Source organism: Herpailurus yagouaroundi, unplaced genomic scaffold (assembly GCF_014898765.1).
Source record: "Herpailurus yagouaroundi ecotype Mexico unplaced genomic scaffold, PumYag 191, whole genome shotgun sequence".
Taxonomy (NCBI): domain Eukaryota; kingdom Metazoa; phylum Chordata; class Mammalia; order Carnivora; family Felidae; genus Herpailurus; species Herpailurus yagouaroundi.
This window is the reverse complement of record NW_024412422.1, coordinates 2,910,029-2,927,057: the sequence shown is the minus strand read 5'-3', so window position 1 is coordinate 2,927,057 and position 17,029 is coordinate 2,910,029. Positions and strand designations below refer to the sequence as shown.

General features: G+C 60.5%; 1 protein-coding gene across 2 annotated transcripts; it reads right to left on the bottom strand.

Annotated features, from left to right (window-relative positions):
• Positions 1 to 10,115: 10,115 nt before the first annotated feature.
• Positions 10,116 to 16,496, bottom strand: TMEM119 (transmembrane protein 119). Of its 2 annotated transcripts, none has more exons than XM_040443655.1 (2): positions 16,388 to 16,496; positions 10,116 to 12,268 (listed from the first exon to the last, which is right to left on the bottom strand). In XM_040443655.1, exon 2 carries the CDS (start codon positions 12,254 to 12,256, stop codon positions 11,417 to 11,419), a length of 840 nt encoding a protein of 279 aa, XP_040299589.1. In that variant the 5' UTR covers positions 12,257 to 12,268; positions 16,388 to 16,496; the 3' UTR covers positions 10,116 to 11,416. The 2 variants fall into 2 exon arrangements, with proteins under 2 accessions (XP_040299589.1, XP_040299590.1); XM_040443656.1 differs by lacking the exon at positions 16,388 to 16,496 and adding an exon at positions 14,582 to 14,648.
• Positions 16,497 to 17,029: the final 533 nt, after the last annotated feature.

The window sequence follows — 17,029 nt, the reverse complement described above, 5'->3', positions numbered from 1 at the left end:
ACCGGGAAAGCGAGCAGGGCAGCGGGAGAGTCCATGCTCGAGAAGGACCCGGCTCATTCAGATTGCCCCAGGGATGTTTGCACACAGTCCCCGCGGTGAGGGAAAGGAATTGCCTCATCTTCGGAGATACTGGAAAGCAGTTAATAAACCTCAATACCCGTTCGCAACACAAAATCTTGGCGATCTAAGAATAGAAAGGAATGTCCTTGACTTGGAAAGGGGTATTTACCAGAAAACTACAGCAAACATTATGCCCAGTGGAAAACCGTATAAGCACCCCCCATCAAGATCAGGCACGAGGCAAGGATGTCACCTCCTCAAAAAAAATTATTTTAATATGTATTTATTTTTGAGAGAGAGACAGACACAGAGTGCGAGCGGGGGAGGGGCAGAGAGCGGGAGACACAGAACTGGAAGCGGGCTCCAGAGGCCGACGCGGGGCTCGAACTCACGAACTGGGAGATCACGCCCTGAGCCGAAGTCAGAGGCCTAACCGACTGAGCCACCCAGGCGCCCCTCCACCTCCTCAACCGGCACCTTCTCCACCATCACCACCACAGTAACACCCACCATCGTCTCCCCCACAGCCTCTACCCTCCTCCAGCACCTCCCCCTCCCCCTCTACTATCACGACCCCCCCCCCAACCCTTCACCGTCACTCTCCCACCACCAGTCAACACTGACGACAGTCCGGGACGTGGGCTGGAGACCCGCCTCGGCCACTACCCTTCTCAGTTTGCCCGTCTGTACCTTGAGTGGTAGGACCGTACTAGCTGTTTGCAAAGCACGCTCCACTGAGCACTCGGGGCTCGTGCAGGGGCACAGGGAGGCGAACAGGTGCCCTCCGGGGGCAGCCCGCTCCCCCTCCAAAATACAGCTCTTCTCTCATCCAACTTAGGGTAGGAGTCCTGGTGAGAGTTTATGAGAACAAAGGATTCTGTGGCTCAACAGGGTTGCAAATCAGCGGATATGCGATCAACACAAGCGGAGACTAAGGATCGTAGCAGGTGACTCATGGGAGAAGGACTCTGTTCGAAGCCCCCGATTCACCGATAATCCAACAGCCCACCTAGGAAAAAGACGGAAAACCTTGGCGGCGTTGCCAAGGACGGAGGGGAAGGGGGGGCACTCCCGGACCAAGATGGGGGTGGAAATGGTGCTGCCCTTGGACAAGTCGTTTGGGAGCACCTGGTGCTCCCACCAGAAGGACCTACAGGCAGGAGTGCCCCGTGCGTGCGTCTGCAAAGACACGTACGTGCAGGGCACCCTCAGAAATATGTGAGGACACAGGGCCGCCCAGCTCTGCCACCTGTGACCGCCCTTCATGAGCTCACCTGGCACCTGCGGTGGCCCCCGCACACCTGCCCAGAGGGACCCTGAAACTGGCTCCGTTCTGGGGCCACCCGAAGCCCAGGCGAGCGGGAGTCTGGGCTCACACCTCGAAAAGGGGAGCCGCCTGTACAAGTCCATCAGGTCAAGGCCACTTCCTGGGGCTCATCGTTCTTTCCCTTCGTGTAAGGTAGTCGGTAAACCGCAAGGAGGTTAGCTCCCAGGCCAGACCTAGGATCTGAGCCCTCTCCCCCACTCACCGGCCGTGTGACGTCGGAGGGGTCAGCTCACCTCCGTCAACAGTTCGCGGAGCAGGGACGGCTTCCTCATGGGCTAAACGAAGCTGAGCAAAGCGACTCCATAGCGATTTTTCCAATGGGATCGTTTACGTGGAAAGCAAATCGAGAAACGTTGATATTAATGCTCCAGGCCCTTGCCTCGCAAAGCAAGTGCTCTCTGAACATCCTCTCACTTGACAGGAGCACCGGCTAGAACTCTGCCACACCAGTGGGCACAGGGACGGCCAGAGGGCCGTACATCTGCACTCCGGCCCACTCAAAACCACACCGTGCGAAGATCTGATCTGGACAAAGACAAGCCGTTCTTATCTTTCGAGAGGTCACGGGAAAAATTCAAAAGTGTTTCTAACTGGCTCCCCGATGGCTGGCCCCGTCCTTCCAGCCAGAGCTCTGCCGTCGTGGGGGAAAGCGGCCCTCAGGCCCAGCCCGTCCAACTTAGGTGTGATGGAAGGAAGGACTTCCCAACAGCGAGGAGTTTTCAGATGCTGGAGACGACAGAAGTTGCTGGAAGGATTCCTCTAGGGGTCTCTCAATTTGGGAGGCCAGAGGTAGTTTGAGCTCTCCGGTGGGAAGAAGCCAGGTTCTCCCAAGACCTTCTTGTCCAAGAACCGAGCGACTCAGGGGAAAATGGCATCCAGCCGCCCTTCCCCCCAGATGCCGGCAATAACGCCTCATACAAGGGCGCAGGGTTTGGGGGCCCACCAGCCGTCTGAAATTCAGAGCACTGCCTTCTTCCCTTTGCCAGAGACGTGGTCGAGGCCCAGAGAGGGCAAGCGACTTGCTCCAGGCAGCACAGCCAGGGAGGGTGTAGAGTTGCACCCCTCCCCCCCCCCGAACCCCGGGGGGCCCCCCCGGGGGCACGGGGGCCCCCCCGGCCCCCCCCCCACCCCCGCCTGCAAGTTCACGTCTCAGGAGAGCCGCGGGGCCGTGGGCTCGGCCTCCAGACGCGGTGGACTCTTGGCGTCCCCGCACGTGCGCAGCATCTTGGGCAGATCCAAGGCGCTGGGGTCCCAAGGCCAGCTGGTCCTTCCCCCGCCACGTGACCTCAGGCCAGCCCCGACGGCGCACTCGGGAACGTGGGGACACCCTGTCCGCAGGGCCGTGCTGCCAGAGGCTCGGGCACCCGCTCCACCAGCAAGCGAGAGCGCCCGCCCTGCAGGTGCGCGCATGCGCCGTGGGCGAGGCGGAAGGGCCTGACGCGCGGCGGGCTGGGGTCAGAGGCCTCTTTGCCGCCTTTCCGCCTGCAGACCTGCGCGCCGCGGCACCTCCTGCTGCCCCAGCTGAGCTGCAGGGGTGTGGGCACAATGGACGTGGGCCTCTCCTCCAACCCTGCTCGCCCTGCATTCACGCACTCATGCATGCATGCATTCCTTCGGGAACAGGATTGCAGAAGTGTGACCTTGGGCAAGTCACTTCACCTCTCTGAGCTTCCGTGCCTTCCTCTGTGAAACGGTGGATAATACCTGTGCCTCCCTCAGCTTTGTGAGGACCCAATGCATAGAAAGCGCTTAGCGCCGTGCCTGCTACGCCCCGGGTACTCAAGCAGTGACGGAAAGTGGACCCGACAGGGGGATTTCAACACTGACAAAGGATACAAGTAGGAGATCTGGGGGCCAAAGGGGTCTCTCTCGGAGAGCCTCGTCCCACAACCTTCCCCAGGGCAGGTGCAGGAGAGGTGTCCCACCTCCCAACGTCACTCTTCCTCTCCGCTCCTCCTTCAGAGAGCAACTTGAAGGGATTCATTGGGCTCAGCATGCATTGAGCACCTACTGGATACCCAGCTCTGTACTGGGCTCTGACCTGCAGTGCAGCTGGGCGGGGAAGCCACAGAATCTCAGAGATCAGAACTGCCTGCCGTGCCCTCTCTGGAGCTTCCTGGCAGCAGGAGCAACAAAGATAATCAGAAACGGAGCCCTTTCTCCATCCCGGGCCCCAGGCCATGAGCTCTAGGAGCATTTTCTCATCTGAGCCTCGCGACAGGGCAGGATCTGTGGTTTCACAGGTGAGGCGCTGAGGCTCCAAAAGGGGGCGGAAACTGCCTAAGGTCACACAGCCTGGAAGTGGAATTCGAACTCGGGTTTGGATCCAAGTCTTGTGGGATGCAGACACCTTAAGTCCTTCCCCCACTGCTCCTGAAGGAGTGTCCTGCCCAGAGTCAGTGCTGATAAGTATTTGGCTTGTTTTATAGACGGGAACACAACAGAGAGGGGAGGGGTGATATTCCAGGTCACCCGGCAGCTAATCCAGCTGGATACCACCCCTCCCCAACCTTTCCAACCCCCCAGAGATGGCCTTGGCACCTGCCCCAGCTGGGCCCAAGTTCCTGGGCTCCCCTACCCCTGTTGTCAGCCGCGTCTCCAGCCGCACTCGCCCAGACAATATCTAAGCCCTAACTGGGGTCACCGCACCTCGGAGGGAGACAGGGAACAGCTGTCACATGACCCCTGGCCCCCGCCAGGCGCCAGACCCCTGCAGAGGGGCACACGGGGTTGCGGGGTCCTTCCCCAAAGGGCGGCACAAGCCTGTCTCTTCTCTCTGGCCACATCCTTCACCCCCTCCTTGGAGTTCACGGGACTTCCCTGGCTGCTGGCTCTGCTCTGCTCTCACCGGACTCTTCCAGGCCCCTCTGCCCTGCCCCCACCCCAAGAGAAGACGTTATAACGCCAAAGTTTCAAGCATCCGAGAATCTCTGATCTTGTGATTCTGGAGCTTCTAAACCTAGACCTGGAAAGAAGAGGTGACTCTCGGAACAGCTGGACACTTAGAGACAGAAGTTTCCGCCCTTTTCTCTGGGCACAACACTTCACAGTCGACAGCTCACGGAAGCTCACATTCACTGAGCACCCGTGGGGGGCCTGCTCTAAGCAGGTCTGAGTGAATGACCCCAACTCCCACCGCCCCTCTGAGGTAAGGGCCACCATTATTCCCATCTCACAGCTGAGGAAACTCAGGCTCAGAGAGGTTTAGTGACTTGCCCGAGGTCACACAGCCGGGTGGTGGCAGAGCTGAGATTGGAACCCAGGTCATGGGAAGCCTGTACCCCTCAGCAGCAGGCTCCACTGTCCCACACGCTGTAAGGTGCGTTCACGTCTATTAACCTTGCAGCATTCTGGTGGGTGGGGGAGTCAGGGCAAAGGCTGTGGTCCAGGGGCTTTACAAGTGAAGAACCCACAGCTCAAAGAGGTGAGCTGACTTGCCCAAGGCCATGCAGGTAGAAGGGGCCTGACTGGGTCTCCAGGTTCCTTATTTCCCCGTCCCACTACGTCCCCCTCCCCTTGCAATCCCCAGTCCTCCACCCCGGTACAATCCCAGTCTCTCTTTTTCCCCCTCCAGACCCCCTGGCTGAGCCTGGCTCCCCAAAGCCTAAGGCAGAGGTCTCAGGTGGCCACCCATAGACCTGGACCCTCCATCCTTCCAGGGCACCCCTAGGTGGCCCCTGCAGGGCCCCAGCGGGTGGTGGGATGCCCATGCCCGGCACCGCAGAGGCCTCTGGCATCAGGGACCCCCCGGCAAGAGCAGATTTAGGAGCAGGACTATTTTATACTTTGCAGCTGCCGCTATAAACCCTGGACCCATTTGGCTGGGGGGGGGGGGGGGGGGGGCGGGGGGGCGGGCGGGGGAGCCCCCCCGCGGCCGGGGAGCAGCTGCAGAGGAAACCCCCAGGGCCCTGGAGCCCCTGCCAGATCCTCCAGGCTTTTTCTGAGCAGCCAGAGGAATCCTGAAATTAAAACCTCCTGAAAACATGGCAAATCCCTGTCTTGCTCCACACAGGCCTGCTTCTTCCCCGACACCAGCTGAAGAGCCGGAGACGAGGCAGGGCAGAGACGGACACAACAGAGACCCGGGTCCCCGGTCGGCTCTGGGTGGGTCCCAGCCCCTGTCTGGTCCACAGATGCCCACGCACGACATGGGCGTGCTGGTCTGGTTCAGGGTTTCTGAGACTGTCTGGACTTCAGAAGTTCCCTACAGTAACTGAGTTCAAACCGTCCCACTGTGAGATTCTGTGCTCCAACTACTTACTGGCTGTGTGACCTTGGACAAGTAACTTGACCTCTCCGAGTCTGTTGTTTTCATCTGTAAAATGGGGAGAAATAACCATCTCATTAAGAAGGCTGTAGGGGTGCCTGGGTGGCTCAGTCGGTTGAGCGGCCGACTTCGGCTCAGGTCATGATCTCACGGTCCGTGAGTTCGAGCCCCGCGTCGGGCTCTGTACTGACAGCTCGGAGCCTGGAGCCTGTTTCAGATTCTGTGTCTCCTTCTCTCTTTGACCCTCCCCCATTCATGCTCTGTCTCTCTCTGTCCCAAAAATAAATAAACTTAAAAAAAAAAATTAAAAAAATAAAAGGCTGTAAAGAAGGAATAGAATACACAAGGAGTTCCTAGCAGCTTTATTTGTAATAGCCAAAAGCTGGAAAACCACCCAAACGTCCATCAGCAGGTGAACGGATAAACAAATTATAGTACATCCATACGAGGGAATACTACTCAGCAATAAAAAGCAGGGGAGTACTGGGGCACCTGGGTGGCTCAGTCCGTTGAGCATCCAACTGTCGATTTCGGCTCAGGTCACGATCCCAGGGTCACGGGATCGAGTCCCAAGTTGGGCTCCACGCTGAGGGTGGGTTCTCTCTCTCTCCCTCTGCCCCTCCCCCCAGATCATGCACAATTTCTCTCTCTACAAAAAATAATAAAATCAAAAATAAAGAAAATAAGAGTATATGGTTCCATTTATAGAAAATTCCAGAAAACAGAAATGGATCCTAGTGACATAAACAGATCAATAGCTGTCTAGGGATTGAGGTGGGGAGAAGCGGTCAGCAGAGACCACAAAGGGGTATGAAGAAACTTTCAGAGGTGACGGATATGTCCATTACCCTGATTGTGGTGATGGCTTTAAGAGTATACACCTACACCTATGTCAAAATTATCAAATTGCACGTTTTAAAAAATGTGCATTTTATCGTGCGTCAGTTATACCTCTGCAAACCGGCAAGAATGAACATGTATCAGTAAAGCGCCAGAGACGCGTGTAACAGTCCATTTGTAAATGGCGGCCATTCCTGTTATTAACCATTGTGGTCGCACCTAGAGGATTCTTTGAGTCATTTTCATCTCCTCCCCGGGGTGCCTGGGTGGCTCAGTCGGTTAAGCATTTTCACCTCCTCCCCTAGAATATAGCCTCAGGTCTGTTGTGCCAATGGAGTGTCCTCGGTACCTGGCACACAGTAGGTGCTCATTAAAGAGTTGCGGTTGGAAAACGAAAAGTCGATGACCCTGGCAGTTGCTTCTTGGCCACCTTGGAACCCGGAAAGCTGATGGATCCCCTTGGGGGCAGACTCAATGATTCCAAACCTCTAGGAATGAGAACCAAGACAGGCAGGACCCACGGCACTGGCCAGTCACCGTCAACACCCCAGGGGTAGGGTGGCGTTAAAACAAGGACTGGGGACCCACGATGAAATGCAACGGACACAAAACAGGATTCCCCAGCCCAGCATCAGAAGGGCTCAGCTTCTGGGCCCACAAGCGAGTTCTAAGATGAAGTAGGAGGCTCAGGGCTGAGGACCCTGGATTGAGGAGTCAGACGGACGGTTCAAATCCCAGCTACGCCTGTCCGTGTGACACAGGACAAGCCTCTTCACCCTCCGCTTCCTCGTCTGTAAAAGGGAGGCGATGATGTTGCTCGTCTCTCTGTGGGGAGTGTGGTGAGGGTTAAATGGTGTGATGGATGCTCACGTGTGCCTTCCTTCAGCCTTATACGCGTGCACCTGTGTGCACACACGGAGCACCTACTGTGTGCCCGGAGTGCTGGGGAGACACTGGGGACAGACCCGCAGGCAGAGCCAGTTGCCCAGCCACACCCTCAGACACTCTGATTTCATTGGTCTGGGTCGGGGGACGCCTGGCTGGCTCGGTCAGTGGAGCATCTGACTTCGGCTCAGGTCATGATCTCCTTGTTCGTGAGTTCGAGCCCCACATCAGGCTCCCTGCTGTCAGCGAGGAGCCTGCTTCGGATCATCTGTCCCCACCCCCCCCTCTACCTCTCCCCTGCTCAGGCGCTTGCACTCTCTCTCTCAAAAATAAATCAACATATAAAAAAAACCTTAAAACAAAAAAATCTGAGTGGGGCCTGAGTGGGGTTATGATTTTAAAAGGCTCTCAGATAATCTCCATGTGCAGGTTGAGACCCCTGCCGGGTAGGGCAGGATCATCTCCTCTTCATACACATGGAAACGAAAGCCCAGATGGCCGAGGCCACACGGCCGAGAAAGGACGGAGGTGGCATGGACACAGGCAGATCTCATCCTAGGGGCCCAAACCTCCTTAATCACCCCAAGAAGATTACAGATGATGCACCCAGGGCAGAGCCCCTGGAAGATGGCACTTCTGCCCCTCCCGCTCTTGCCTGGACACGACCCCCAGCCAGGGGTTACCCAGACCCTCGGGCTGGTCGGAGAAACGCAGGGCCTGGGGACGAGGGCTCTCCAGCAGCCCCGCCCCCACCCCCACCACACTGCGCCAGCAGCCCCCATCCCCACACTGAGCTGGGGGCCGTATCTTGGGGTGGTTTTGCTGTCCCTCCCCCTCTCTCGATACAGCAGCGGCAGCAAGCCCAGCCCCCAGACAGACTCCCAGCCTGGGGGCAGCTGTGCGGTTTTATAAGCCCCGGGACAGTGGCGGCCTGTTCGGGCCCTGGCAGATTCCTGGATCCCTGGGAACAGGGGAACGGCCCACCCCCACCCTCAAGCCCCATTTTCCCCCTCTCCTGGACCCAACCCACACATGCCCCCAACCACTGTCTGCTCCACAGCCCGCCCTCTGCTGGTGCCTGGCCAGATGTGTGCCCACAAGAGAGGCCTTGCTGGTAACGCCAGCAAAGATGTGGGAGCACACTGGAGGGGCTCTAAGCAGAAGTGGGGCCTTGCTCTCTCCTCCCCCAGGGCCTCATTCGTTCATTCATTCATTCACCAAAAAAGCTGTAGAGCCCATTTACCGATTCACTCTAGAATCAGACTACGAGGCTGGAATCCCGGCTGTGTGACCCGGGCACCTGACATCACCTCTGTGGACCTCAGTTTCCTCATCTGTGAAATGGGAATAACAGCAGTGTCTATCTCATAGGCTTGAGAGTCCCAATAAGCAAATGATGTTCAGTGCTTAGAGCACTGCCTGGTAGGTACAGGTGCTCATTAACTATAAGCAATTATTATTAGCATTGAGCCCAGGGGACTGTGAAAGAAAGGCTGGGCGGGGGGAGGGTGCTGTCAGGAAAGGTGACATCTAAGCTGGAAGGTAAAGAAGGAGGCGGAGTTAGCAAGACAAGTGGGGGGGGGAAGGGTGTCATAGGCAGAGGGAATAGTAGCTGTAAAAGCTCAGAGGGAAGAGGGAGGTTGACTTCTGCACTGGGACTCAAACTACCTCCTTAATCCTCACCCCCATCACTCCCGGGAGACACAGGCCATAACTAAGGCCACACATTACGTGTCCTGTGGCAGCTCCAGTTGACGATTAATGGGGGAGCCGTTGACCACAGAGCCGCTGGTTGGAAAACTCATCCCTGCCTGCTCTCCAGGGATCTCTAACATCTACTTCTGTCTTACCCCAGCCCTACCCAATCGCCTAGGACCCCGCAGGAGCTCAGGAGCAAGGAGAGAGCCTGTCACACACAGAGAGGTTGAGTGACTTGGTCAGAGCCACATAGCATGCAGGCATCCATATTGGATTTTCCCTACATTCTTGGGCGGGAGCCTGTCTGGGCTGAGAGAGGGAGGGCCCTTCCCCACTGCGCGAGACAGAGGCCATTGTGTGTTATGAAACCCAAACCCGGCGCCCCTCTGAAGGGATGTGGGGTCAGCGGAGGAGAGGGGCTGGTGGGGGGGTGGGGGATGGCCTCCCTGCCCCCATCACCCCGGGGATCCGGCACGTGCTCCCAGCCCAGCCACATCTGGATTCCAGCTGGCTGCTCCGGGGGGGGGGGGGGGGGGGGTGGCGCAGTGGCAGCAGGAACATGCCATCAAAGGCAAGGAAGAGCCTGGCGGTGAGGAGACAAAGGCTAGGGCTGCCTCCCACCCCAGGCCAAGGGTGCGGTGACCATGGCGCTGGCCATGAGACCGACTCTAGTCCTCGGCCACTCTGCCAGAGGATGGGAGACCGAAACGTCGGCTGGTAGTGTCTCTACTGCTCATATTTCCAGGGAAAGGAGGGGGGTGGCTCTCCAACAGCCACAGTAACTAGCAGACCTGCTCACAGAAGCCGGCTGGGTCTGTGCGGCCGCGAGCCCAGGGCTGGTGCCCAGTCTTGGGGGCAAGAACTCCCACCCCCTTCCCATGGGGAACCTGCTCATTCAGCCCGCCCGCCGTATCTCCCCCAGAAAGCTGCCTCACCCCATGGAACAGCCCAGAAGAAAGGCTCCACCCCCCACCCCCACCATTAGACTCATCCCCCCCCCCACCCCCAACCCGCCCTGCAGAAAACCAGCGACACTCGGGCGAGAATAAAGGTTTATTGTGCTGGTCTGCTACATCTCAGCACCTAAAAAATTGTGCAGAGGTTGGGGGGGGGGGCCCAGATGAAGGGCTGAGGAAGAGCACCCCCCAGAGCCTCCCCAGATCAGGACGGAGCTCAGTCTCCCTTGTCGAAAGCTAAAGAATGCTGTGGGCACAGGCTGCCAGACAATGCACGTGAACCACGTGGAGGGGGGCAGGGCCCCCCCGCTCCAGGCTGGGTGTTGGAAACCGCCCCCACCTTCTCAGTCTCCCCCAGAGTGGGGCCCCCTCGCACACAGCCCCCCCCAGCTTCGGGGGCCTGACAAGAAAGTTTGGATGCATTCATCCCATGCGGGTGGCAGTGACAGGATGAGCAATTCGTCCCCGGGCAGAGATGCTTGGCAGAATTGAGGGGACCCGAGCACCCCCAGACCCCGTAGCCCTCACCCTGGACCAACCACAAACTGGGGGGCACCTTCAGGAACATCTGGGGCACTGATTTCCAGAGTGTGCTCTGCAAGATGTTATTCTATAACCGTAAAATAACAACGACGACGACAAAAAAAAAAAAACCCTGTGGTCAAAAGCAGTTTGAGACAGACCAACCGGTTTCCAACCGGGGCCTTTACTGGAGTATTTGCAGAGCCCTGGGGTGCCCTAAGGGGGGGGGTGCGGGGAACAGAGAGGCAGTGTTTCCTCAACTCATCGGACCCCAAAATCCTTTTTCCACAGAGCACCGCAGGGAACGAGGCTTTGGAAATGCTCATTTAGGGACATGTCGCGATGTGCGCACGGGCCCCCGGAAGCTTCCCGATTCATCAGGCCCACGTCTACGGTAGCTCTAACTGCGCCCGCCCCCAGGGGCCTTGTCCCATTCAGCCTGGTCCAAAACTCCTAGGTATTCTGACTTTTCTCTCCTACCCCCGGCGAGGTCCGCACCGTCACAGGGGACCCATGATCTATGTTTCCCAAAGGACATGGCCCATGTCGTCAGCCGTGCTATCGTGAATATAACAGGGATCCTTCCCATCCCCCCCTCCCCGGAGGAGCTGTGTTTGGGGTGCCGCCCTTTGGGGCTGCAGGGGCAAGTGTTCCTGGAATGGGGGTGGGGGGGGGAGCTTCCCGGGGTAGGCCGGAGACCAGCACCTCTGCCCACTGCAGGGTTGGGACGCACTGGGATTTGCGGCAGGGGGGGCGCTGAGGAGAGGGTGTCAGGGAGCGGAAAGGGTCAAGGGCCTTCCCACATCCATGGAGGTGACCACTAGGGGTCCGACAGTCAAGGCCAGCAGCCCCAGAGGCCTGTTAGACCTTGGGGGCGATACCGCAAGCGCAGGGGCTCTCGGGGGGACCAGCGGGTCCTCTGGCTTCCTGGGCTGATGAAGGAGCCGCTTCTGACTCGCCTTGGCCTTGGCCGGCCTCCAGGGCCTCCTCCGCCCCCACCGCGCATGGCTCATCTGGCACCTCGGCTTTCTCCACCGGGACCCCACGTCCCTGGGCTTCCTGGCCCCCCTCCCGGCCGCCACTCTCGTCTTCCTCCGACTTGCCCTCCATCCTGGCTCCGTCTCCACCGCCCAGGGCAGCTCTGGCGGGGGACCTGAGGTTCTGGGTGGCGGCAAGGATGTCAGCCTGGAGCTGCTGGGAGGAATCCAGGGCTTCCTCGGACCGGCCGTCGGGAGCCCGGTCGGGGACCTCGCTGAAGGCGCGGGGGCCCCCGGCCCGGTCACTCTGGTCCACGTACTTCTTCTTGGGGAAAGACGAGGGGTAGTAGGCCGAGGCCTTGTGCTTCTGGTGGGTGATGAGGGCGGCGCAGACGATGAACATCAGCAGGAACACCAGGGAACCCACCACGGCGATGAGCATCACGTACTGGCGGAAGAAGTCCACGATCCCGTCCAGGAAGTTGGTGGGGGGCCTGGGGCCCGCCAGGGGCGTGGGCCGGGGCCCCAGCGACGTGGGGCTGAGGGCCGGGGTCCGGGGGGGCGGGAGGCTCGGGGAGGAGGCCGATGAGCCCTCGGCCTCCCCGCTGCCCCCTGTGTCCTCCAGGAAGGCGGCCTGCAGGGGCACGGAGTAGGCCACCGCGGGCAGGGCCCTGAGGAGAAGCAGCAGTGACACGAGCAGCCTGGGGACCACGGCGGAAACCATGTTGTCCAGGACCTGCGGGGAAGCGAGGCGGGAGACAGGTCAGGGTGGAACGCCGGGGTCTCGGGGACTGCGGCCAGACGCAGGAAACAGCACGTGTTCCAGAAGGCCGCTTCCCCTGCCCGCCACACAATGGACCCCGTCCGCCCATACGTGGGGGACATGCCCGCCCCCTCCTTCACTCTGAGATCCCAGAGGGACCCCTGGTGAGTCACCCCACTCCACTCTGAGGTCCTGGAGGGCGGGGACCGAATCTTACTTATCTCGGCACCCTCAGGGTTTCACACCATGTCTGGTATACAGTAGGTGCTCCATAAATGTCTCTTGACCGACCGGGCCGAATGAATAATAACTTCCCCTTCCACTGCCTGCCATGTGCCGGGTCCTATTTTAAGTTTCTGACACAGAACTTCATTGACTCCTGAGACCCACCCGATGGGAGAAGTACTATTATTACCCCCATTTTGCAGGTGTGAAAAACTGAGGCTCAGAGGGGTTAAGTCATTGCCAGGAGAGGGCAGGGGTTCGGATCCAGGCAGGGAGGGAGAAATGATGGTAAGGCTGAGTAAGTAAGAAACAGAGTCACTGAGGGAGTGAGCCCTTCCTCTTTTGGGGAACCCTCCCCAGCAGCCCCCAGTGACTCTGGGGTCCCGTGAAGCTTCCAGACTCCCTGAGCTCAGCAGAGGGTCTGGATGCCAAGAACACGGCTAGCCCTCACCTCAAGGCACAAAGCAGGGCGTGGAGGCCCGGGAGGGGGCGGCGGGACCCCTTGTGCCAGAGACAAAGCTGGAGACTGCGGGATCCCCAGTCCTACGGCCCCCCGTAAACGGGAACCAGATGAACCCCGCACCTCCCTCCTCCCCTGCGGCAAGACTGCTCCCGACATGAACCCCCAGACCCCATCCAGCCCAGACAGCCTGGCTGACCAATAAATTCTGCACGGCCTAGGTTTACAGAGGAGACCAGCTCCTAAAACACGGACTCTCCCAGCCAGCCCAAGGAGGGCTAGGAACTCAGACAAACCCAGAAGCCCCTTTCTGCAGCCCCCTCATGGGCTGCCCCGAGAACCCCTCCTGACCCAACAGAGGGCCCAGGCCCCTGGCACTGGGTGGGGCTAGAAGCCCGAAGAAAAGCCTTAGGAAGCCCTGTCTGCCACCCTGTCTCAGGGGATTGAGATGGGGAACAGGGGCCCAGAGAGGGCGAGGGGCAGGCCCCTGGTCACGGAGCAAGGTCCTGGCCTGGAGGAGGAGGTCAGGTTCCCAGCACCTCGACTGCGTGTCCCCTCGAGTGCCCGGTCCCCAAGTCCTGCTCCGGAAATCGGCTGAGGGGTACCGGGTTAAGTGTGGGGGTGCGGGGAGTGAGGCCTTTGAGCGGCTTCTTCCTAACGACCCGAAGCCTCCCCATTAAGCATCGTTAGTGGAAATTAATTGTACCGGCATAAATTTGGACAAACTGCCTCCGGTGGCCAAAAACAAAACAAAAGAGAACAAAAAAGATAATTCCGGGGCATAAAAAGAGGCAAATCTGTTCAGGGGTTTGTTTTGAATAATGAGCTGATGACCCTGGGCTTTCCCCTGGGGGGCGGGGGGGGGGGAGCCCCGCCCCCTTTGCCGGGGGCCCCGCCCCAGAGCCACCCTACGGTTCAGCCCTGGGGGCCAACACCTGCCGGCTCTGCCTGACTGGCCCAGGCGACAGTGACTCGCCCAGGGACACACGGAGGGGAGTGTCAGAGCCGGGGTGTTAACCTTCCTCTGTGTGACTCAGACTACACACTCACACACACACTCACACACTCGTATGTGCCCCGGGCCGGCCCAGAAACGAGCCGGCACCCTGGGAGACACTACTTGTCCGCTGCAACAAGGGCCTTCCCAGCACCCCCCCGCCCCCGCGCACTTGTTAGCAAAGGTCCCCACGGACACCTTTGATCTCTGGGGTCTCTGTCCACCAGTCACCTCCCTGCCTGAGAGACACCTTTCGTGGTGGCGGCGAAGCTTCTCACCACAACTACTACCCCCCGGGGGGGTGCCCAGGGGGCTGTCCTGGGAGGGCCTGCCGGCAGCGAAGCGGCCGGAACCCTGGCTCCACCTGGTCGAGCGCTGTGGTCCGATCCCTCCGGGCCTCACTTTCCCCGTCTGTACAGTGGGCAGGCGGCGGGGAGGTGACCACAGGCCCTAAGGACCGGGTGAGATAACGTGGAGAAGGCAGCTGGCACAGAGCACCCAGGAAAGGGCGGGCTCCAGAGCAGCCACGTTTCGACCCCAGCAGAGCCCAGGACTAGCGGCCACATCCTCCAAGCAGGCAACTGATTAAAAATGATTTCCTTACCTGATGTGTAAACTGGCTCACTGCCCCCCACCTCCCCCGCCGAGGAAATGATCAACTTTTTTACCCTGTTGAGTGAAATCTCAGCTCTGGCCACCCAGGAATCCAGGGCGCATGCGCGTGCAGACACGCATGCACGCGCGCACGCGCGCGCGCACACACACACACACACACACACACACACCCACCCAGCTGGATAGAGGGAAGGGCTCCCCTCCCCCGCAGAACCTTGGGGTCAGGGACAGAGGATAAGGAAAGAGGCCACACAGACTATCACTGGCCGTTAAAGGCCGAGACCCCGACTCTCGGGTCCCCCTCACCCCACAGCCTGGCTCCCCCGGAAAGGTGCAGGCGGTGTGGGAAGCCGGTCGGGCCTCAAAGCAAGGTGTGACCCTATCCGACGAGCCCCTGCCCTCTCTGGGCCTCAGTTTCCCCTCTGTAGAGTGGGAACCGTGGCCTGGACAGCTCTGAACTGATCACTGCCCGCCGGCCGTCCCCACCTCCTTTCTGGGAGAAGGTGAGCCTAGCTTCCTGAGTCCTCATTTTTTTCCGGGGCTCGGAAACTCAGCTCCCGGCCATTGGGAGCTGGCGTCAGGCCAACCCCTGTCATTTTACCCAAGAGGAAATTCGCCCCCGAGGCTGGGAATGGCCTGCCCAGGATCACACAACCAGTTGAGGCAGAGCCCTGAAGGGAAGCGGGTCCGAACACCCCAGAGGAGGCCGCTCACTGCCCAGCTATGTGTCCCGGGGTCGGGCATGTCACCTCTGTGAGCCTCGGTGTCCCCATCTGTTTGATGGGGATAAGGGCCACCTCTCGGGTCTATTGTCCACGGCAGTGCCAGATGAGGAATAGGTTATCAGTTAATTAGTGGGGGCCGCATGGTGGTGCAGGACCCCCAGCTTGGAGCAGGGCCTCCTCCAGGGCCAATCTCACTGGGGCTCGGCCTTAATTGTGCCTGGGGCATCCACGGGTGCTGCAAATCCCCCCCTAGGGCCTGGGTACCTGAGGCTGGGAGGCGAGTCACTGCCCCACCCCCACCCAGAGACTCGTGGCCAGAGGGGGAGGGGCAGCCCGCAAAAACCTGGCTTCAATTAGTGGCTATTGGGGGAGGGGTCCGACTGAATCGCTAGGCGCCCCCGCCCCAGGCCCCGGGGCAGCCGAGGACAGGGGCTTGGGTCCCTTGGAAGGGAGGCCGGGACAGGGAAAGGGAGTCCTGAGGCTCAAAAGACACAGGCACACGGAGCAGCAGCAGCAGCAGCGCGGACACACAACATACGGACGCACAACGCAGACACACACACTACAACGCACAAGCACAGCAGCGGGGACACACATTCGCCCAGACACCCCAGAAAGTTTGCACGCCCCCCCCCCCCCGGCGCGGATGCACACAGGACGCACGACAGCCCCACGCCGGGCCGCCCGTCCGGCCCCGAGAGCGCATACCCGGCCCCCGGGCACGCGCTGGCTCCCCCACAGACGGGACAGGCCGGTCCGCACGAGCCCGCCGCTGACCCTGGGCCGCCCGCCCCCGCGCCCACTGGTGGGGAACACATCCCCCGCGGGGAGGCCACAACCGCACACACGCAGCCCCGCCGGCCCGGCAGCGCCCGCAGGACACCGCGACGGCGCCCCCGCGTTCCGCCACGCCAGCCCGTCGCGCAGGTCCCGCGGGCGCGCGGCCTCCAACGCACCCTCCGAATGCGCGCGGACTTAGAGACGCGCCCCAAAGTGCTCGCGCCGGCACTCCCGTCCCCGAACCCCCGGCCACCGCCAGGCTCCCGGGCCGAGGGGACGCGGGGACTCACCCGTCCCTCCGCGCACGCAGGCCTGGGTGCTCCCGCCAGGTGGAGCGTCGGGGAGTGCCAGCTGCCGCCGCTGCTCCGGGCCCGGCGCCGCCCGCCCCCTGCCCCCGCCTCCTTCCTCCCGCCCCGCGGCCGCGGGGCCAGCTTGATTCCATTAGGCGGCTTTGGGGTGGGGACAGGGGAGGGGCGGGGCTGCGCTGGCCCCACACGGTCCCCCCTCGCTCACAGCTTGCACTCCCCCAGGCGCCCCTCCAGCTCTGGGGAGCACCAGATGGGGCATTTCCTCCTTGACTCGGGGGGCGGGGGGGAGGGGGCGGGGGGGGGAGGTAGGTCCCCAGGACCGGCCCCCCGGGGCGGACAGACGGACACACAGGGCTGGCCTGCAGCGCTCCCCCAGAACAGCGAGCTGGGGGCCTGCCTCCCTTCCAAAGGGGACGAGGTCAGGGAGGTTCAGGGGCCCCTGGAATCGAGGAGGAAAACTCCCCGTCCTGGTCCCCGATTCCAGCTGTGACTCAGGTTTTCCGAGGCTCGGGGTGCAGGGTGGGAGCAGAGTGTGTTTAAGGGAGAGCCCGAGCGGAGGCCTGATGGAGGGTCCAGGTCTGCAGCAGGGAGCCGAGTTCTGGCACCCACTGTCTGGCCCTGGTC

What these genes read in the sequence shown, in the direction of transcription:
- TMEM119 (XM_040443655.1), bottom strand. Translation starts at nt 12,256, where the DNA reads ATGGTTTCCGCCGTGGTCCCCAGGCTGCTCGTGTCACTGCTGCTTCTC.